Source organism: Lemur catta, chromosome 4 (assembly GCF_020740605.2).
Source record: "Lemur catta isolate mLemCat1 chromosome 4, mLemCat1.pri, whole genome shotgun sequence".
In the NCBI taxonomy this organism is placed as follows: Eukaryota; Metazoa; Chordata; class Mammalia; order Primates; family Lemuridae; genus Lemur; species Lemur catta.
In genome coordinates, this window is record NC_059131.1 from 93,398,334 (window position 1) to 93,422,450 (window position 24,117).

Genomic DNA, 24,117 nt, shown 5'->3' on the forward strand with positions numbered 1-24,117 from the left:
TATATTTGTGTGTGTGTGTATACACACACATACAGTCTTGCATGATTGGCTAATTGTTTCACATTTCTTCATTTTGCCTCCCAAACTAGATTTAAAGTTCATTAGGAAACAGACCTTCTTTTGTGCTTTGTATATAATCTTTGCATTACCTAACAGAGTTCACAGCATTAATAAACACATGATGCTCAATTCATTCATTATGCTACAGATATTTGAGTTCTTACTTTCTGCTGTTTTCTAAGAAAATGTCTAGAAAAATGTCAGTGAATAAGACAGGCAGATTCCCTGCTCCCAAAATGCTCATGGTCTGTTGAACTGCCAAGATTTGTTATTTTAACTTTTTGATAGGTACATAATATATGCCCATTTTTGAAAAATTCAGAATATAACTGAAAACCAAATAAAGAAATGTGAAATCTTCTGTATTCCTACCAGAATGATCAAGCGGTCTTGAAAGCTTCCACCATTCATTTCCTTGGTGCCATATAGCGAGATAATCTTAAACACAGATAACACAAAGCCACCACTCACCCTTCTTCTCCTACAAAAGTTCACAGTCTCAGACCTGCCTGAGAGTTCCAGTAATTACCAAACATGAATGCTGGCTACAGCTGTGAGTCCGTCTCTCCCCATTAGCAAAGGCAGGCCTCAGAATGTATTATGAGTAATGACCGAGACAACTGCATTCTCACTTGCCACCATTCGAAAGAACCCCAAGTAGATGCATTCAGAAGTAACAGACGAATGAATGAAAGATGTCCATTCAGTTGTACCACACAGGCATTAAAGCAGGTGTTAAAATAAATCAGGGACAAGGTGGCCCACAGTGACCTAAAAAGGCCAATGTGCTGTTTCAACTAACCCCATGTCACCCATCTTTATACACTGCTGTGCTGTAAAAGTAGTCCTTTATTCTCCTCCTTCAAACAATGCACAAAGGCAACAGAGGGAAGGAAGTTATGTTGCAATATTCTGAAACATAAATCTTGCTACCAGCCGATCCAGGGACAGTATCCTGTTTTCCTTACACATGGATCGGATTCACTGGAGGCTGTACCTATAGGCCTTGTGCCCTGGTTTTTAAAGCGGCTTCTAAATCATACCCAGTCACCTGCATTTACACATCTAAACACAGGTTGTGTGAGCAGAGATCCTTGTTTGTGTGCCCAGTTACTCAGCCAACGTGTACAACTGCATGTTGGCACACCTTTGCCTCCACTCAGAATCCCCTCTTTCCCAAGTTGTGACATTCGACTTCACTCTTTTTTATTATCATGTTTGTGCAGTTCAATAAAAATTAAACTTAGATTCAAACATACGTACAGAAGAAACAAAAGGAAGAGATTTCTATTTACTTCCAATTTTTTAACATTCTGCCATGCTATTACCTAGCCTTAAATCCCACTTTCTCCTGTGATTAGAATTCAGAAACCCCGTGGCCAGTTTCCAGCAGTGTCATCGACACGTTACTTGAGTCAGGGAAAAGCGTTTAACTACCCGGTGCCTGATTTTATTCTGGGAGTCTGAGGCAGATAATGCTTGTTACCAGCAGATCAGAGGTGGCAGAGCCCTGACTGTTTGGCTGGCTCCAGCACAAGGCCTTCTCCAACGTGATGAGGCAGGGCTTGGCAAACTGGAAGGTGAGCGCAGGTGAAAAGTCCACCGTGAGAGAGGTTGGCTGTGGGAAAGGACTTCCGTGAAATGCTGCTTTGGTGGAAGCAATACGAAGCCGTGGTCATGCAAGGGTTACTTCGCGGCTTCTTCACAGGGGCAGACCCAGTTTTAGAATTTCACTATGCTCAAAACAGCTTTCATTTCCCATTATAGAAAAGATGTCTGAGTTTAACACTAGAGGGCAAAGAGCAGAGGCGTCATCACGCTATGCAAATGCTTTTGAAGCTGCTGCTGTTTGTAACAGCATTGCCACATCTGACCTTACCCTTTGCCTAGACAAAGAAGAATGGGTTTCGTGACATCAGGGAAAACTGTTGTGGGGACTTATCTAAACAGTCACTTTTGCTCTCTGTCACTAAGAGAATACCTGACATATCAGTCCTGCGACCCCGGGCATCTCAATAATTTTACGTGGCTTCTCATTTTTTATACCCCATATGGTACTGTTTTCTCTGAGAAATCAACTGATTCGTCTCTAGCATTTCATAAAAGGGAGTTTTGTGACTTAAAAATAAACAGAGTTTTTAAACCTCAGAACTACTGTCATTTGAGGCCAGATCACTGTTTGTTGTGAGGAGCTGTCCTCTGCATTGTAGGATTTTGTCAGCATCCCTGGCCTCTACCCAATAAATGCCCACAGCATCACCTTGCCACCAGTCCTAGCAATCAGACACACCTCTAGACATTGTCAAATGTCTCCTGGGAAAGAGGAAGGCAAAATTGCCTTCAGTTAAGAATTACTGCTTTAAAATGACCTAATGAGATATGAAATTAAATGAGCCTTGTGTTTTAGAGTGTTGAAAACAATTCTATCAGTGGTAGAATGTTATACAGGAAAATAAAAAGGGTATCATTGCGTAGATTAAGCATCTGTATGGCGATAACTAGTTGTTTAACCAAGTCTCCTGAAATCTTTACCCAGGTACCACAGCACAAAATATGGGGACATCAAGGTCATGGAGAAAGTTATCTTTTTCAAAACAAGTTCACCAGGGAGGCACTGACTACCACGCCATCTCCCCCCACCTGTAAATTATTCTCTAATCATCCTCTACAACAGCAGTCCCCAACCTTTTTGGCAACAGGGACAGGTTTCATGGAAGACAATTTTTCCACGGACCAGGGTGAGGGGGTGGGAGGGGAAGCAGAACGCAGGCAGTGATGCGAGCGATGGGGAGTAGCTGTAAATACAGATGAAGCTTCCAAGCTTTCCCTCGCTCACCTCCTGCCTTGCAGCCCAGCTCCTAAGTTTCATGGAAGACAACTTTTCATGGGGGAGGATGGAGGGTGCAGGGTGGGGGTGGGAGTGGGTGCCGAGCTCAGGCGGCGGTGCAGCCTGGTTCCCAGCACGCCGTGGACCTGTACTGGTCCACCCCCACCCCAGGGGTGGGGACTGCAGCACCACAAAATGCATGCCATTCACCTGATACGGAACAGCTGATTTTAGATAAGAGGTTATGGAGATGGACATTTTTTAAAGTACTATTTATTTAATGCAGCATGACTTAGAATGGGCCTGTAACCTGACAAGTGTACTGATGAGGAATGTTCAATTTACCAGTTCTAACCAGCCAAGTCCTCACATGAACTTTCTAAGACCCGGCTGAGAAGCCTGGGAAAGTATAACTAACCACAAGCCTTCAGTGTTTCCTCCACCTGGTTCTATCTCCCCAGCCCTAACTGCACTACCTTAAGCATTCTTCCAAGCCCCACTTCATGCTCCAGAGGTATTACAAAATCTTAGCCGTTGGCAGAAACTACAGCCACCTCTGCCTCTATGTCAACCAACACTGAAAGGAAAGGAAAGATTCTGTTCTATTTTTAAATATATTGAGCAAAGAAGCAGCTTGATATGTCTTTGTAAAGGATGGCTGTCACCCAAATTTACGGTTTCCCTATTTTTATCAATGATATAGATTTTGAAGTCAGATAAATTTGGGGTTCAAATCCCAGGTCTTTATTTGTCAAATGCGGGTGATTTTGGAAAATCACTTAACCTCTCTGAGACACATTGTCTGCACATGTAAATGGGAATGATAATAATACTGAAGCAATAGGTTGTTCTGAAGGATAAATGAGATGCCATCCATTCAGCAATAGTACTCCAAAATGTTGGTCATTATTTTTGTTACTATTATTGTTATCAGTTATTATATTCGTCATTCACTTATGAATCAATCCAGCAACTTCTATGTGCTGGGTGCTGGAAAAACTCAATTAATATTGCAAAACTGGCTTTCTTAAAGACTCAGGATTTCAACCAAATAACACTGAAGTATAAATAATGTCTTCACTGGTGGATAACAAAAATTTTGTGTGGAGCCTGGCACATAGCAGGTGCTAAAAAAAGGTAAAATGATGACGATGATGATGCTGTTGGTTGTGATATTGAAAACTAGTTGATTTGGCAGTTCGCTTGCCAGAGTACTCACTGTTTGTCCCTATAATAAGAAATCATTTATTTTCAAGTAAATGAGTACTGATCTTGTGAGAAATAATCTCTTTTCTCAGAGTAACACTTTAATAGTAGTAGATTAACATTCTTTATTATAGGGTAGGCTTATAATGAGAGTCTAGAGTCTGGGAGGAATTTCTTACTACTGAAAGGTAAGTGAATTTTGACTAATTTATAAGTATATATTAGATTAGTTGAGTTTAGAAGTTTCCATTACATAGAGAAATTAGGGGCATGAACCAAAAAAATAATAATAATAATCAAAACAGCTCATCTACTTTGTAAAACAAATAAAGGTAGACATCTAGCCCTTTGGTTAAAAAGAAATGACTTTTTATGTATTAATTTATATTAAGCACCATTTATTTGCTACTCAATCTCTTTCTGTGGGAAATAGGAATAAACAGGTCTAGACTTTTGTTCTTCTTTGTCACTAATTCTTTCTTAATATTTCAACACAGTTTAATGCACTCTGTTGTCAGTTCTTAGCCCCTTAAATCTCAAAAAAAAATCCATTTGTTTTCCAAACATTGTTGTATCATAACGTAGGAAGTGTCTAACTGCGATGAAAAATCTTTTGATGACAGCAAAGTAAGAACCCATTATGCTTGCAGGCCCACTGCCATGTTAGTCTGGCCCAAGCCAAGGTCAGTGAGAAATTAATTTCTCCACAGGCTGTCCTTACCTCAAATATGTTTGAAGGCTCATTGTTGTACTGATTGGATATGATTTCTGATTGGTCACTGCACCACTTGAGTCCACCCAGAAAGCTGTCTGTATCCAAGTCGTTCACATCTAGTTCAGAAAGATCAAGTTCAGGAAGATCTGGGCAAAGAGGCTGGTCTTCACCAACCAGAGCAGCACACTGCAGGAGGCAGGAAAAAAAATAGCTTTCATTAACTTCAGGAATTTATTAAACTGCAATAGCATGTGATAGGAATTAAGCCTGGTTAATTCAACGACACCACCAAAGCTGGTCTTTGGGGCTTTAACTACCAGAGAAAACATCCTAAATTCTTTACTCACTTGGCTACCAAAGGATAGTTCGCCTGATTTATGCCACCCAAAAGTCTAACTCCAAACCCATAGTAAATGCCACACTTCCATGAAGCCTTCTCTGATCCTTCCAGTTAAAAATCAACTATATTTGTTTGTACTTCTTTGATAGTTAGAACTTACCAAGTTTTGAGATTGTTTTATGGTTAACTGAATGAAAAATTTTAGTCTACCCTTAGAGGATAATCCCTTCAAGGGAAGGATACAAACTTGGTTTTCCACTGGAATTGTCATCACACCTAATAGACAATAAATAATTGCCAAATGAAAAATTGAACAAAGGAATTATACTAGGAAAACTTTCTCCATTTATACTCCTTTTAAGCATTACAATCCATATAATTCACTTAGCAAGCAGCTAATGGTCCAAAGCCCCTTGACTCATCTGTGGTTCTCTTGAATTGTTATTTAAATCATTTACTCTTACTTGATTCTTCATGAGTTCCTGGCCTTCATCCTCAACAGGGCAAAAGCAAGTTCCTTCAGGTGAAGGACAAAAATATCATATATTTTTTTCTATCTGGCTTTTATATCTTTTACTATGTGTAACTTGCAAGTCATGCATGTTGGGGTGTGTGTGTGTGTGTGTGTGTGTGTGTGTGTGTGTGTGTGTATGGCTGGGATCACCTGGTACCTGGAAAAGAAAAATCACAATAGCATACCACAACTATATTTTTATCCCTTATTTATGTATACCTAAACAATGCTTCAAAAAGTTAATTCAAAATAACTATTTTTGTTTAGAGTTTTAAAGTGACTTCAATATATTGAGAGGTTTAAAATATCTTCTATGGAAGCTGCACTGCTTGTCGCCAAGGCTACTTTAGATTGCCATAGTCTTTCTCGTCTTGTATGGGACTCCATGAAGCCTTTTAATGGTGCCTGCCTATGGCTTTCCAAGGCAAGTGAACTCCCCATACCAATGAGGTGATCTCCTCAACTTGAATTGGCTACCTAATTTCTGATTCCAGGTTACGTACTATGAAGAACGCTGCAGTAACCCTAGACTGCAGGAGTCTGGCCATGCCAAAACAGTAAGGCCTTTATCCACCTGTGAGCTGAGGTGTGTAAATTAGGAGGCACACACTCTGAAGCAGCACCCTCAGAGCCCTACATTCCAAGGTCAGGAGGAATGGCGTGGAGTTGTTCACATCCAGGCAGCAGTTAGGCATGAAGGTAAAGATCCTCCTTGACATTTAGATTTTGAATGAAATAAGTTTTATGCAGATTTTTTTTTCTTGAGCACCCCTGTTAGCCTTGGCAGGGATCCCTGGCAGGCTACATTGCATGGGTCATATGAAGCAGCGTGATCGTAAGCAACACACTGAGAAGTAGGTACTGGGTAATGGAGTCAGCAGTTTGTAAGGGGCGCTGGGAGGAGCTTGCAAATCATTGCAGTACTTCACTAAGACCCCCGGGAACCCCCATTAGCTCCCAAACAGCAGGCTCAAGGGAATGCAAAGAAAGGGATGTCCTCTCCATCAAAACTCTTTCCTTATCATTTTATTGGTCTTTCCTTTTTATTATCTGAGTTAGCCCAAAGTTACAGTTCAGGCTGGGCTGAAGAGGAGACCTTGTTCTGGTACAATGTTCGCTTTTTGTTGTGGGTATAACACTTCCCAGCCTCCATTCTTGCCCACATTGCATATCCTCCAAGTGGAAACACAGTATTAACTCTTCCTCAACACCACCAATTCAGAGACAAGAAGAGAACTTTTTCAGTGGTGTGAAATACACTAGGATTCTATGGGGAGATAGTCCTTAAGAAAAAACATAAACAACAAAAGTAGCAACAAAAAGAAAAATAATCTAGAAGACATAGTCTCTCCACATCTGGCTTTAGTTCCTGTTGTGGAATTTAGGAACCGTGTTTTGGAATGCTGAACTGTCATCCTGGCTTGGGGACAGCTTTTTGCTGTCTCTCTCTCTAACTGCCCTCCTTTGATACGACTTTTTTCAAAACCCCTTAACCTTCCAGAAACATATATTTTTAAATAACTTTTGAAAACCATTGAACAGACTAGATCAATTTGTTGGATTTTACTATCCTATAGTTTACATATTCTTTTTTTTTCCTCTCTCTCTCTCTCTCATTTTTGCTTTTATGTTATGGTCTAAAAAAGTGCATGTGTGCTTGCCAGTGTTGACATGCTAATAAAATCAGTGCTTCTGAATGCAGTACTATCCTGCTAATCTAAAACACATTAGTAGTAGCAAGTGTTCCTGTTATTAATTTATATTTGGCCTTTGGACGATGCCAGACTTAACAGTCCGAGCCCTGTAACTGTCCTCATCTGACAGCTGATATTTACTGCTTCCTATACATCTGTAACAGGTGTGCTTTATTGCAATTACACAGACACATTCTACTACTTCTTTGCAACTATGACAGCTATTTCACAACTGTAGCCTTAATTTTATAATAAGATTTAAGAGGATAAAGCAGTCACTAAACACAAAAGGCTAATTATTGTATGTTATTTCACCCCAACAGACTTTTCTCTTAGTTAAGGAGCAGACAATAAATTAGCTTAACTGCACTGATGATAATGAATCATTATAATTAAGTATAATTCTCCATTAACCTTTTGGAGGTTTTCATGCCGTTGATGGTAAATTTTAAAGAGAGAGAGAGGAAGGAGTGGACTTGGCCACATTAATTATATTAATGAAAAAAAAAAGAATCTTAATTCTTAAAAAAAATTAGCCAAGACAAGGGAAAGGGGGTGTAGGGGGGGGCAGAAATGAATGACAGTCTTAGAGGAGTTTATGTCATGTGAATTGTCACTATCAATCTTAGTAACCTTATTGTACATCACCTTCATTAAACTGTGAAACGCTGGGGACTCAGTAGCTATAGTGATACAGGCCTTTATTAACCAATGTGCTGTCCTGTCATTATGTGCAAAAGGGCATAATACGTTTCAGGATGACAGCAAACATTAATGATTCAAAAAATGAAAACTGCCTACGCTACCTGCTGCTCGTAATATTTTAGACTGCCAGAGGTGGTTCCCAGCGCTGCTACCACGAAGGCAGGGCCTCTAGCAGCCAGCTGCCCACAGTGCCACAGAGAAGACACTGGCTGGTCGCAGCCAACCGATCGGCGACTCAATCCACGGCTGGACAATTAGCCCAAGACCTCTCTCCTCCTTAAGAAAAAATTTAAAAGGCCACTGTTCTAAATGCTTCTGATGCTTATTTGAAAATGACTGCAGGAATTCCAGTGATGAAAGTAAATCTTTCCTTATTTCCATATGATCTAGTTCCTCAGTCAACTCCTAGCAGCATCAGGAATAATACAGGATGGAAAAATGAAACTACAGCAGCTGAGACACACAGTGCCAGGCAGACAACCACCCACAGGACACTCCGGCTACTCAGAGACAATTAGGACTTTGAAGCCACTTAGAACCCTGACTCCCAATAGCTACAGGACATACGAATTATCCATATCTATTCCACCTTACTATGAAATCACAACAAGATAAGAACAATCATAATCCGCAAATGCGATCTGCCAAGGCGAGGGCGGGCCAAGGGAGCCAACATTTGCAAACCCAGCAAAGAGTTAAGAACCCAGGGCATGCCTCGCTAGATAGCAAAAATGCATTCGCAGACGGCCTTGGCCAAATTATTTTCACTTTAGATGTGTAGATGTGTATCGCTGCACCACATGGACATCTTATTTAATCAAATCACGTGTGGCACTCGGTCCTCCCCCTTACCCTGCGTGCCCCCAGCTACCCAGAGGAAGCACTCGCAGTCTTTTGCCAGATTCATTGTTAAGAGCTCGGATCCTCCATGCAATTCAATTCAGGTCCATCTCACCAGAGTCCACAGAAAGTTTCTCTTGTTTCCCAAGTTGCCCAAACTTTCCTTCGGAGAACATTCCATTGTGCTGAATGCAAACACGCCGAGGTCCTCCGTCTCCCACTAGACTCCAGAGATTACGAGGAAACCACTTGCGTTTTTTTCCCCCCTGTATGAATTGTAGCCAGCAGAGACTGTGGAATTGATGTATTGCCGTCTATTTTTACACAAGCAGCGAGCAGCTCCACACACAGTCCTGCATAAACTCTATTCTCTCTCCGGCTTCAGGCAGCTCTCCGTGGTACAGGGAGATTTAACCATTGGCTTTCCTGCCACCGATGCGAAAGGAAAACCTTGCACTGAAAGGCTTTTTTTTTTTTTTTTTTTTTGTAATTCTCTGGCCAAATCTTTCTACCACGTTTAGGAGTTTCAAAAGAAGCAGCATCGTTGTTTTGTGTTCTGTGGGAAAAGCAATCTAAAATAGCCCAGGAGGATTATTTAGGATTTTGTAAGTTCTCTGTCTGATGAACAGAGAGAGAGAGAGAGGGAAAAAAAATCCGGACTAGAGTCAAAACCAGCTATATTTGAACACATGCATTTTAATATTTTTATCTTCGTTTTATTATAAATAGAAATGGCATTTTTCCAACCAGGCCACTAAACACCACTGGAAAGACTTCAGCTTCTGATTCATATCAATATCTGAGAGCATAAATATTGCATATGAGTAGAAACAGAGCCAAAGGCACATGGAAAGAGTTTCTAACTGCAACAGATACTGATGACAGCAGCTAAGCTTTGATTTGCTCAAGGCATCTCAGAGCCACCTTAAAATAGCAAACTTATTGGAGTTAAGATAAGATTGAGATTCCCTTCTGAAAGCTCCCGCCTGGACTACTTTTCTGCCTCCTCTCCTTGCCCAAGCCCATCCCCCCTTACAGGAATAATAGCATCTGAGGGAAGCTTCAGTCCTGGCTGCAGTGCCGAGCCCAGCCCAGCTCACCTCGATGTCACTCCACACAGAGTCAGAGTCCTGGTTGCACATGTCCCACGCCATCCAGCTCCTGAATGACGCCAGTCAAGCTTGTTCAGCTCCAATCCACAGTGACACAGAGCACACACTCATGCAGGCAACCAGCCCCTTACTGAGAGTGAACTGAAGGCACCTGTCTTACTACAGTCCCCAGTCACATGACAAAGCTATTAAAAAGTAGGCTGGGCTGTCACTCACCCAGCCTCCCTTCCCCTGTGCAGCTAGCTGCTCAAACTCGTGACGTCACTCAAAGGCAGCCCTCTGCCTCAGTGAAGTAACGCTTAAAAAAAAAAAAAAGAAGAAAGAAGAAAGAGAGAAAGAAAGAAAGGAAACACTTAGACTTTTGGAGGCTTCAAGCATCATGCTGTGATTAAAGCCAGCTTTGAATGCCACAGACTCTGAACGGAGCCCTGGCCATATAATAACCAAAATCCCCTGCAATCTTTTTTTAATTTATTTTCCTTTCCAAACAAGCAAGTGGTAAAGCTCCCTGTCTCATGATAGAGTAACTATATTCTTAGCTAAATGTGTATTCCCTAAGAACTCTTTAATTCTGAGATCTCCAAGTGGACTCAAGCTTAGTTTGGGACTAAAGCAAGAGCTTATCACATGATGCATCTTTACGAGACATTTTCTAATTGGGGGAGTATTGGAAAGCAGCGAATGGGGCATTTTTTGCTTGTTTAATCAACAAAACAGCCTGTATTTGTTAAGGTATAAACAAACTCCTCCACCCAGAATTCGGCTGTCCCCGTGGCAGTCGGGAATACCAGCTCCCGAAGTGTTACTGCAGTTTGCTTTGCTCCATATAAGGAGAACAAACCACATAATCCCATCCTTTCAGCTTCCTTCTAATTATTTCCATTTCTCTCATAGGCTCCCAGAAAACAAGTGTTAGTAAATACAGTCGCTGCTGCTGTGCCCAGATCAGCTTAGATTCCCGGCTGCTTTTTTTTTTCATACATGTAACATTTCCTCCCTAACTGCCTTAGGGTGCTTTTCTGAATAAACATTGGATTCCAACTCCAGTGCCCTAGGTTGTGCAGTTTGCCTTTGAAATCAAGAATGTCCGTGAAGTGAGGGAAAAATACCAACACACTATTAGCAGAAATACTCATTTCTTGAGCCTTTCTTTTTATTATTTTTCAGCTTGTACCTTGAGACAATGAGGGCTAATGCAGGTGCAACTGTTTTATGATGACACTACATATTGAATACATAACAAACCCAAGGTACTAGAAACAGCAGAAAAACACTTCCTGTAACATTACAGTGGTCTGACTTAACCCTTCCCAGTTCTGGGGAGACGTACACATGTGTATATCTTTGTGAATAAAATGTTTTCATAACATTTTAAACTCAATATACTTTTATAATCTGCTCAATTCTTTTACTTGATAATAATTTATCTGAAAAAATTCTCCAGGTATCTAAATATAATTTGTAAACTCCTACTGAGGTTAATTTAATATGTTCTTTATTGTCCATCTCCTTATAAAGAAAAAAATGGTGATTCTGCTCTAACGCATATTTTAAATATTAAGCTGCTCAAATACTAAAGTGAAAGAAAGATATACAAACAAAACACACAAAACCCACCAGGCTGCTGCCTCTTTCAGACCACATATATTACTATATAAGAGATTTGTCTACTCTGATATCGCAACAAGTTGCTAGTAAATTCCTGAATAATATAATAAAATTGACAGTTTGTCATTACTGGACATAAAAAGATGGCCAAAAGCTTTGACATTTTAAGTTAGCTAAATACATTTCGCTGGTACATTTTTCCTCTTACAAACAGCAGAAAATTACTGTAGTTTTAATTTTCTAAATCAAAAAAGAACAGGAAAATAGAGCCTCGAGAATGCTTTTCTACACGCAATTAATGGCATTACTCTGCACTCCCCACAAAGAATTACTAATTTTCTTCCCAATTATATTGTGATGTAATGTAAAACTTCAGTAAATTATTAAAATTCAGGACAAAGGTCATTGGCTCTACCCTCAACATGGTCAACTGTGAAATAACATTGGTCACTTGGCAAAGAACAGTCAATGTTTATTAATTATTATCAGGTGATGCCTGAGTTGTGCCATTCACTGACACTTTTATTTGTGTTCATCCAATGCTAGACATGCATTATATACATATTTTAAATCCTATTCACACCTTTTAGAGATGTTCTTTACACTGGAACATGTTATATTACTGTTTTTGATATTTTAACCTGCTCACATTGTGTTCTTGGGTTTTCTTATTTGTTTTTTGCCACCTAATTCCACTTTAAAAAAAAAATCACATCAGCATATCCACTGAAACCAGAGGTGATTTCATATATTCTTTTTTTTTTTTTCTCTTCACTATCCCAGAAGGTGATTTAGAAGCAAAAACATTTAAAGGACTTATAAACTACAGGAGCATATTGCATTTTCACCCTCAAGTATCTACTACTGTACAAATAAAAATTCTTGGGAAAAATTAGAGGACCTCCCAGTATTTTTTTTTTAAGTCTCAAAGTTACAACTTTAATGAGAGGGATATTTTAAAGGTCTTATAATTTGGTTAATTAACTCTTCAAATTAAAAATTTTCTTCTGTCCAGTTTTTCTTTTTTCTTTTCTCAGGAGAACTTAAATTGTTAGTTGGTCACCAACCTGGGTCTTTTCTGGCTCTCCGGACAGTTTCTATATTAATTCTCTCTCTGCCTGGACTGTTTCTCTCCCTTTCTCCTCTAGCCCTCTTTCACGCCTTTGTCAGCGCTGCCTCCAAGATTTCCAAATGTTTGGTTTCAATCAACAAGGATCTGTTGAAACCTTACTGTGTGCACAGCCATGTATCACAAGGGCTGCCAAGAAGGCATATGACATGGACACAAGGGAGCTTACAATTTTAGGGGTATGACAGCCCTTGAAAACGGAGAATAATTTGATATGAAAAAGCAACGTCATTTGCTCAAAACCAAGATTCGTCTTCTACTCCTTAAAACACACCCTGTTTAGGTACAAAGTCTTTCAATGACCGCCGCAATTCACACCCAAATCAATCTCATTTTATCTCAACAATAGAAAGAGGTATTTATTAACATCTATTGAGTGCCTGTAATGTTCTATATCTACACAGAGCCTAGATTCCAACCTGATAGAATTTCTTCCCTCAGTAATTCTGTTAACGTTTTGCAAGGCCCTAACATTGGTGAGGCAGGAGAATATATCCTTCATGGTGATAACAAGAGAAAAAGAAAGAAAGAAAAAAAAGGAAAAAAAAAAAAACCCTCAAGAGAATAATTTAATTCTACAACAAAAATATGTAATGAAGGGTATCACATGTAGGTTTCCTTCCTCATTCCTGCCCCAAATTACAGGCTTTTTCGACCCATATTTCAGACAGTTGCCCACTGAAAAATAAACACAATCTAATTCAAACTCCCGAACTCAAATATCTCAGACAATAGCAAAAACAATTGGTTTTGATCTGTGTATTGTATAAAGTGGGTACAGAAGTAAACTCAGAAGCAAAGGCTATTAGTATAAATATCTTTGTTTTATAAGCTTACAATAAATCATGTAAGAATAAATTTATGCAGAAATTTTTTAAGGAAGAGAAGTAGAAAGGAAAACATCTACAGCAGGACGTACATGGGCTTCTAGACATTAAGATCAGAACTTCATATATCATATCTCAATCAATTTAGTTTTCAAAACTACCCAGTAAAGATGATGTCTACCCATTTTACAACTAAGAAAAATAAGGCAGGGTGAGGGTTCAGATGGCAGCTGAAAAGAACACACAGATCTCTGAAAACCCTTTTCGGAAGAACTAAAGTTTCACACCTAAGAAGAATCATCGTCCCCAAATCAAAGGCACAAGCCCCTGAGGCAACTTTATATCCAAGAGAGTGTCTACATTAACTGGAAACCAATATTCCTGGGAATGCTGCCTGCCTAGACCATTCTTCCAGAAAGGAACAGGGCCTGCCCATAATTGCTAATATTCTTAAAGTTAATCATTGCTTACAGGCATTCAATTGCTTGCTTTTAATTCCTAGAGGGACTAATTGATCCTGACACCCTACATCAGTTTCTAAGCACATGCTTCCAACCATCTCTGGTTAGAAGCTGGGACTGGGCAGGGCACAAAAGTTGATAGCAGAGTAGGGTATAACAAAGACTGCTACAAATACTCTAAAATTAAACCTTATTTTACACAAAACTGCCATGGTGATGTCCATGTGAACAAAGAACCTTTGGGGAAACAATTAAAGGAAAATCAGCAGATAGCTTTAATGCCTCATAGCATTTCTTTCTTTCTTTCTTTCTTTTTTTTTTTAATAAACAAGATATGATAGACCACCTCAGCAACACATCTCTCACCTCCAATAAAACCTCCTGCAGACCAGCTCTGTGCAGCTGAGTCAGCCTCTATTTTAACTTGGACCCCAAAAGGTGCTTTTGGTATTTTTCATATTAAAACAAAAAATAACATGAACATTAATCTGAGTTGCAGTCAATTGGACTAATCTGAACATAAAGCAAGAAGGGTACTTATTAAGCTGATAGATAAGAGAAAATAAAGGGAGAGTTAACATCCGATTTTGTCTGGTGCTCAACTCTGTTGTTTTCCTGAATCTAGAGACATTTTTGTTTACCTGAATTATTTCAGGTTAATTCATCTATAATGCAGAGAGTTATAGATTATTTAGACAAGAAATGTTTGATAGAATTATTTAGCAATTTTTTTTTTTACTGGAACCAAAAATAAGGCATGTAACATTTTATTAAATTTGGTACTATTTAAAAATTTAAACTACTACTAAACCTCAATAATATAATATTTTACTTAGTAAGAAGAATATTCTATTCCATTAGCTGAAGTTAGTGAGGGCCAGAGAAAACTGAGGTACATAAATTGTTAAATTGAAAAAATAAAAATATTCGAATATTTCCCTGGAACTTATCTCTAGACCTTGGGTCCTAATTAACTTAACTTTTCTCAATTTTAGGGGAGAAAACTATATTTTGCAAATAGTCTCAAAAGGGAAGAAAAAATAAAATAATTGTTTTTATTTTTCTTTTTTTCAATAGCATCAGACAGAGTCTTGAAAGCATTTTTGGTTATTTGGCTTTTATTTCATTATAAGTTTGTCCAGTGCTTTGATATTTGATTTTTACTATAGCAGAGTTAATATATATACCAAAAATGTGGGAGAGGTAGGAAGGAAATAAATTCTCATTTTAAGAAGCAAGTAGCGTTGAGGTCTAAGTTAAATTTTATGGTGACATACAAAATCTTCCTCTATATTTGCCAACTCAATTAGAGACAAGATTTTTGAGGAAACATCTTTAACTAAGAAGACCAGTTCTAGGATCAACTTCCACATTTAGCAGCTCCATTGAAAAATAGATGTCAAATACCTCTGATAGGATTATAAATGGGTACAATTTTTCTAGAGCACAAGCAGGTAATATGTATCAAAAACTTTAAAAGTGGGCAGCCCCTTAGAGCCAGAACTTCTACTTCTCAAAATTCATCCTAAGGAAATAATAGGGGTATGTATACAAAGATTTTTGGTGTGAGGATACTCAATGCAATTACCCAATAATTTACATTATTAAAACTTGAATGCAATGTGAGTGTCGAACATTAAAGGACACAGTTAAATAATTATATAGCAGTGTGTATACACAGACATTCAATGCTGTCATTCAAAACTGTTGCAAAATATATTTCATAGCATAATGAGAAAATTTTCAAAATATATTAAGGTTTAAAATTAGGCTTAAAAAAACTATCATCTTAAAATATTTCCTATATTTTTATACTCAGGAGGATGAGGAGAATATTTAACAAGCTGTTCATAGTGGCTGATGACATGGTAAATACTTTATAAGGTGTGTGTACCTTTCTATAATTTTAAAATATTCTGTGATACACACATATGACTTTCATATTCAGAAAAAGAAGAGTAATTATTCATTTTTGAGAAGAATAGAAAGATTCAGTATTAAAGTCATTCCTTCTTAACATACAGGGAATGTAGCAAATAGAAATAGGCCCTGACATTCAATATTCATCATACATTCTGCATATATTTAAAATGAAGCCATTTCTGTCTATCATAACAAGTTCAACAGGACTCCACTTCGGATGCAAAGCTCATAAGCAACATTGAGGGAAATTACTACCTGGTGTTCTTAGAAACCCCCTGAGCCCTGAATTTTAGGGACAGAGAAGCTATCAATGATTATTAGCTTGCCTCAAAGGTAGGCCCAACCTACTGGCCCCACATGCCACGACCATCCTCACCTTGTTTCTCAGACTGAAATGTCATCAATTAAGTGAAACAAACATTTTTCCCCCAAAATTTAATTACCCTTAGTGGAGTTAAAGGAATTCCAATCATTTATATAAAAGTATCTATTTGCTGTCATATTTTTTCTGACCTTCTAGCATCTAACAGAGTTCAGATACATACACCAAGGGAAAAAGGAAGAATAGTAAATGTCTTGAGAATGGTATGACCAAACTATTAAGAAAATTTCTCAAGAAGAGATTTTACTGACTGAGGAACAGGGAAGGAGTGGTCTGCAGAGGCTTAGCGAAGAACGGTTAGAGACATGGCTTCCTCTGGAGACAGCTGAAATTGATTTGATGAGGAAAAGACAGTCCAAGTTTCAAGCCAGGGAGGTACAAGTAAACTATTGGAATGCAGCTTCATCCCTAAACGTGGAGCCACCTGTGTAAATTCGGTCATGCTGCAGCCCTGTTCTTGGATAGGAGGCTCATTCCAGGCCTTGTAATAATATCACTGGGGGAGCTGACCCACCTCTTTACCCTGGAAGGCCAACTGGGTCCATAGCAATGGAAGCTTTACTGTCAGCCAGTTCAAATTAGTGTTCTCACAGTTTCCTGGGCCCTTCCTGCACGTTGCTCTTCCTACACCGGGAGATCATTATTTTGACCAGAAGAATTTTTGCAAGAAGAAGGGTAATGAGGTTCAAACCAAAGGCAGCCAGCTTTGTGAAATTTAAGGTGAGTACAGGAAGCTCAAGTCTACCTGGTAAGTGGAGTGACTTTGTAGATCCTGATTAAACTCAAAGTAGAAGGAAAAGGATGATAGGAAGAGCGCGGGTCCTCTTTCAGCTGTGTCACTAGCCAGCAATTTGACTTTGTGTAGTTCACTTAATGATTCTGAGCCTCAGTTTCCTTATCTGTCAAAGGAGATGGCTAGATTCAATTAAATCTAAGATCCTTGCCAGCTCTGAAATGCAGCGATGTGCCTGCCTAGACAGAGATAGGCAACTCAGGGTGAATCCAAATGTCTCATTGCACAAAGACCCGGGAAAGCAAGGATGATGGACAAGAAAGCTAATGGGCGCTCAACTTCGCCGAAAGAGCACAGCTTCATCACTTTCCTTGAAATACGGATATTTAGCCACCTAGCCGTTCTAGAAAAGGAATACCAGAGAACTTGTAAAATAGAATAATTTCAACCACATGTTTTGGCTGTGAGAACACCAGCTTCTAGAAATCTGGATTTCTGACAAAGCCCAGATAGCTGGCCAGAGAACCAAATGCTCTCATTTTATTTATCACTAATTCTGGCAAGTGGCCCAAGTCATAGGTAAGACCGAGCCCCTGCTTGCCTAGTAGGTGTGAAAAACACACAACTGATATGGTAGTTACTATGCACTTATATCTGTATATGATGAATGCGATATAACACACTAACATGGCGTTTGGTTTTGTGACAGGTTAGAAATGGTGTTACCTGGAGAGAGAAGACTTAGAAAAGAGGGTGGATTGTAAATAGGAATAAGGTCTATGGCACCTAGGGAAATAAGAGCTTAAAGTAACACCTTTGCCTCCTCCTAACATCAGACCACCCCCCTTAAATAAGAAGCTCCTTATATTTGGTAAAAGTAGATCTTACATCTTTTTAATTTAGGAGGAATCAGCTGAGCTATTACTATAGGATGTGGAGGAAGGAAAGAAGGTCATATGTCTAACATTTTATCACGACATTATTAGCAAATGCACTAAACCATGGCCATATCGCAGGATAGATAGTTTATGTATCCCTGGGGGTGACAGGGTTTTCCTGTTCAACTGTTTCCTTTGTACATACAACCCTGTTTAGCAGGAAGGAAGGAGAAGATTTGTGCTTTGGTGCTGTCTAATACCAACCAGTTTGGAGGTTTTCTTTTAGGGTTGAGTGAATAGCCGCAGGCACACTAAATTCCTCACCAGAAAATTTGGAGAGGGAGCACCAATGACACAGAAGTAAGCAAAATAAGACCAGGTAAATGATAAACTTCAGCCAGGACAATGCCTCGATAAACCTCCAGCTATCCCCACACAATGCTGGGTCCTCACTAGCAGTGTTCACTAACATGGCATATTTAACTTCACATTGTCCTGCAACCAGACGAAAGAAACAATAAAAAAACTAACATAAGAAGCTTGACTTATGTGCCTGTGAAACAATCTGCAAAAAGAGGTTGACAAGAATTCCCATTTTAAAGAAGTCCAAAGCTCTATTATTCTTTAAAAAGCCCACGTGTACCGTGCCCCAAGCTGATGATCAGAGTAGATTCTTTTCCTATCTCTTTTCAGAACAAAAATTTCTAACTCCTGAAGTGGAACTTTCTACCATCCATCTTGTATAATAGATCCATTTCCATGCAGGGCACCTAAAAATAGGCCACGCCTAACCTTTTGCACAGCCATACAAAGCCACTGAGTGGGAACTCCAAGCCGGCACTCTCCTCTGGGTATTTTCAGCCTGTGCATGCTTTGTCTTCTCTGTTACACTACCTGATGTCACATGTTATGTAAAACTACAGGACAGGAACGGTTTGCAGGGATGTGTCATGTGTTGCAACCACTGAGGCACTGTGGTTCAGCTTTGTTATTTTGTTTCAAACTGAGTCAAATGAAACCATGGTTAAGAATTTTCTGGAGGAAAAAGCAATTTAAATAATAATGAATGTTAAATAAACCTATTCAATCCACTTAGAATATTATGGTCACTGGGGCTTTTATACTTCAAAAGTATGTCCAAACACACCCATGAGAATCAAGGAACTTCTGCTATACACCAAAATGTGGATAAGTCACACAAACATAATGTGAAGCAAAAGGCCAGACACACACAAAACGCGCATGCCTTATGATGCCAAGCACAGTATATACCTGAGCTATTTGGCTGAAAGTTAGGAGAGGGTTGTCTTTGGTGGTGGTTGGAGGCTGAGAGGAGGCCACAGGCAAGGGGGAGGAGGGGGCTCCAGCAGGATAGTTTTGGTTTCTTTCTTGCTGTCAGTGCTGACTACACGGGTATGTTCAGTTACTGAAAATTCATCGAGCTGAACTCTTATGATATATGCACTTTTCAATATTCATATGCTTCAAAAAAGTTTAAAATGCATAAAGAAGAAAAAGAAAGGAATGTCTCTATCCTACAGATTTTCAAAGTTTGTGCCCTTTCTGTTAAAAAAAAGTTGTAAATGTTCAACTTATCTTCTTAAAGAGACCATTAAGCCACTTAGACAAACAGCAGCGGAGCAGGGATCGAGGGACCTGATGTCTAGGTTTGTTTGTTTGACCTTGGACAAAGCCACTTTAACTTTCTAGATCTATTTTCTCTTCTAATCAAAAGATGGGATAGGATTAGGAGTTCTCTGCATGTATTTCTTGAATACATGAAATGAAGGAAGCTTCCAACTCTAAAATTTTAGTATTTTGTCCTTGTTTCAAAATTCATTATTGAAGAGTGTCATTGACTTGGTTTGAAATTGTGGACCCCTTCTCTGAGGCTTTGGAGTCAGACAGTATAGACCTGCCACTTATTGTCCATCTGTGGGATCCCAAGTGAGTTGCCCAAACTAGCTGAACCTCAAATAATTCATAAAAATGGAAATATAAATACCTATTTTACATAGTTGGTGTTAAAGTTAAAGGAGATATGTATGAGCCCAGGGCTTGGCATATAATAAGAATTTAGTAATGATACCTACTGTTCATATACTAATACAAAAAACTTAATGTTGCTTAAAATCAAGCAACATTAGAGTAAATGCATGAGTATGCTCTTTGCCTGGCTTCCTCACCTAAAAAATAATAAGATCTGGAAACAAAGCACAGCAAACTTTCTCTTTAAGTTCTATATTAAGCTGACTTTCTATGTGCCATCACAAATTGTAGGGATGCCAAGTGCCTGCCGGTTTCTCTGCTTTTCTGAAGAAAAGCAAAAACCAGCTTCATACTAGTCCTGACCTGGCTCTACCTCTAAAGAGAACAGAAGCAGCACATGCAGAAAGCAGTTTTTGTTTTCCTTCGGCCAGCCACAAAGTTATTTGAGCCAAAAGTCATTCAAGAATTTCTCTGTTAAGAGACACGACACCCATATGGTGCATGGAAACTGACAAGATAGCATGAATTTGCAAGTGTGAGAGGAACCGTGAAGCATCAGATCGTGTTTTAAATGATGACATGTGAAATACACACAGAGGAAAGAAGGAAAAACAAAGCCACCAAAACAAAACAATCCAATATAAAGTCAATTTTGTCACCAGCAACCTATCAGCTGCATTGCCTTAGCTTTCATACTTCTGCAAGTTTGTTATCAATCATATGATCACTTTTTAAATTGATAAAATATCTAACTAATAATTTATAAATTATATGTTAATATAACATTTTGGATATATTATGTTAAATAAAAGATACTAAAATTAGATTTACCTTTTTAAAATGTGGTTACTGTAAAATTTAAGATTATATGTGTGATGTACATATTTCTATGTGACAGTGTAAAACCTCTAAAGTTTTGCATTTAGCCTTTAAGAAATGGACATCATAGATGCAAGTAAAATTAATGAATTATGAAATCAGAGAATTTTGGAATTATGAAGGGAAGTAGAGCACAGTCACGGCAGTGCACAACTCTAGGGGGCGCCACACACATCCAAGTCTGTGAAGAGTGTTCCTTTGGTTTCACAGGGCTCCCCTTGCAAGACCTTGTATTGAAAGCTATATAATCCATTCTTCCTATAAAATCAAGAATCCCTTCTAGAATATTCCTGGAGAGATCCCATAAATCTTTTTAGCACCCTCCACACCTTTTCAAAACATATGCATAATAATAAGCTGCAAATGCATAAAGTGTGTGGAAAATAGAGCTGACCATACTATATAACCCTACTAGGTGACAGAAGATGGCTGGGCTGGAGCAACACCAAGCATGCCAGGTCTGAGATACACACAGGAATGCAATGTTATTGAGAAGACTGTTTTCTTCCCGAGGTCTACAGGCATTTTTCAGAGAGTAACATTCACTTTAATTACAAAATGCACCCGCCTCTCTCTTCCAACGGAGAAAAGCCTGTTGTTGCATCTATAATGTAGCTTTAGTTTTGATGCCAAAAATGATTCAGTAAACACAGTTATGTTATGGTATACTATTTCTTATTCAGTACTCAAATTAATCTCAAGGTAGTGCTGACATTAATTCAGTTTGATGCCTGTACTTAGGATTTCACATAGGTGCCTCCATCCAATTCTTCTTCGCAACTAATAAAATCTTAATTCATGGTAATATATTTATTTCTAGTTCGGTTCATGTTAAGGAGTGCAGTACTTTACAGAAAACTAATTAATATCAATCATATATTATAACACTTTTAATGGTTCATAGGAAAATCCTACACTGGGGGAAAGATTAGATGAACCAAGGGGTCTTAGCCCATCCTATTTACTCTATTTTTAGGACTTGAGAAAAAGATTCCAAGCATCATTTCAAATATAAATTTAATTGAAGGTGTGCATCATAGGAAGTCTGGGAATTAAGAACCTTGGTTCTGATCCCTAATAGGACATTGAATTGATGTGGCCCAAGAATGTAATTTACACCCTCAGACTCTGTTTTCCACCTCTTTTGTGTAATAACCATATAATTTGCAAGTTGGTAAAGATATTTAAATTGAGATGCATGGCACTATTAAAATAATGAACAGCTTCACTCATAGCAAGACTTCTGCAATTGTTGGTAACAATTCTATTTTCATACAATGTTTGAGTAATGTTGACAGCATCATTTTCCTGGGATGATACATACAGCCAGCAGGAGAGTTTAAGTGTCAGTTCTTGACCACGAGTGCCTGGAGTCGTGCAAAAATATTGTGGCCTTCCCATTTCCTTTAGGAGCTAGATTTAAAAGGCCTAATTTTCCTCCAGGCATAAAGAACTAGAGCAGTGGATTACACAACTCTGAAAATCTTCAAACAAACAAACAAACAAAATCTAATGCAATAGATCACTTGAAATGCAAAGTCATAATACCCAGTCTTTCCAAATTAGGCATTTTTATTCACTCTACAGCAATTTTCCACACTGACACACTACCAGCTTTAAAAAGAAAAAGAAAAAAATAGAAGCATACTAATTTTTACACACTAATTTTTGGGGAGCCTTTTAAAAATGTACACATAAAACCTCTAAATCTAAGATAAATATACATATTTTTTAAGAAAACCTTCCTCACTAGAAATAAAACAAAACCCCAAATATCAGCAGCATAATGGCTCCTAGGTGCAAGCATAAGGCCCCCTGATACTCACTTTCAAAATTGAATCCATAGATAATAACCCCAAGACGAGTGTCATTCATTTTACTGCAGTGCAAATACTTGTATCGCAGGATGAGGGAACACTCAGAACAGGAGTTTAAACACGCTACTTTTTAATTCACAAGGGCACAGTGACGTGGGAGGACACCTCAGAGTCACTGCTCAATGAACTCCACAATAGGGCACAAATCTGAAAGCCAATCTTAGCCAGATATGGACGTAAGAGCAAATATGTACAGTATCATGTGCTTTCCAACAGCCTTGTGTCTCGAGGGAGCACTCTGACATCAGCAGTGGAGACAGGTGGTTCCCTTTCCAACTGTGGAAAATAAAACCCTAGTGCAGAGGCACTAAGTAAATATAGCAGTACTGTAATTTTTCCTTGGTGCACTCTCCCTGTGATTTCTGTCCTGTGATGATACTTTATCCAATTAGCCTATTCAGGACACCCATCCACGCCAACAACTGACTAGACCTTTGCAGACTGGTTGATACTGGCATTAAACACAGTGTAGAGGACTCTGTTTTGCTGTCTCAGTTGGTAAAACTGGGGTTTTCCTCCTCGAATACATTGTCAAGTGGCTGCCCACACCTTTGCTGGACTATGACACACTTTGTCCTCTGTAATTAATACTACCCAGCAGAATGGCAGACAAGAGTCAGACCTTCTTAAAATCACATGCATAGAGCAGGTCAATACCAATCATAGCCAGTTTGAGTCTGAGAGCTAAAATCAGCTGAGATGTACTAAGCCCTTTGTGGTCACAACTATTTGCTTTTGAATTTAAGAATTACTAGCAGAAGGGCACCCTGTAACGTGTGTATAAAATTACTTAATTCAGCTTCTATTTCCCTTTCTGAACATAGATACTTTTACACTCTGACAGCCGCTGGCTCTTAAAGCATTCTCCTTTTTGTTGTATCTCCTTAGAAACACAAATCTTGTTCCCTGGCAGCAGCGGCGCTAAGTGCTGTACCACATGCCCAAACTAGTTCTCTCTCGCAGCTTTAATTCACAGTAAGTGGCATGAAAGGAGGTCAATGCTTCTCAAAAAACACTCGGAGTTCTTTTCGACTTCAGAATCTATTTCGGAAAGCCACGCTCCGTGGTATGTAAAGAGTGGCTTCCCATTTTGAAATTCTGGCCATAACCATTGACAACTTCATGGAATGGTCCACAAAGGGGCAAACACAGGAAGTTGGTCACGGTTTCAACTCCTGATCATAATTCTCTGTGGATTCTGGAAACTGTGAGACAGGGAAGTCAATAACTGCCATCCCATCTTTGCTCTCAGATAGCCCTTTCATTTGAAAACTACTTAGGGCATGCATGCACACATGTGATGGCCTTCCTTGCCTGAGGTGTACATTGAATGCTTAACTCAAGAATGCCACGTTAATCCTGAAAGTTTCCATGGTAACCTACAACTGTAATAAACAAGTCTAAAGAATGGGAAACAA

General features: G+C 38.9%; 1 protein-coding gene across 2 annotated transcripts in view; it reads right to left on the minus strand.

Annotated features, from left to right (window-relative positions):
- Positions 1 to 22,743, minus strand: part of PPARGC1A (PPARG coactivator 1 alpha) — a 108,227-nt gene extending 85,484 nt beyond the window's left edge. The window contains exons 1-2 of one of the 2 annotated variants that reach the window (XM_045550460.1): positions 22,649 to 22,743; positions 4,815 to 4,994 (exon numbers count right to left, since the gene is read on the minus strand). In XM_045550460.1, the coding sequence (XP_045406416.1) occupies positions 4,815 to 4,994; positions 22,649 to 22,693 (225 nt within the window). In that variant the 5' untranslated portion in view covers positions 22,694 to 22,743. Of the gene's footprint in view, positions 1 to 4,814; positions 4,995 to 10,001; positions 10,176 to 22,648 lie in introns of those variants that run through there. The other variant, XM_045550459.1, reaches the window with a different exon arrangement.
- Between the last annotated feature and the right edge of the window lie 1,374 nt (positions 22,744 to 24,117).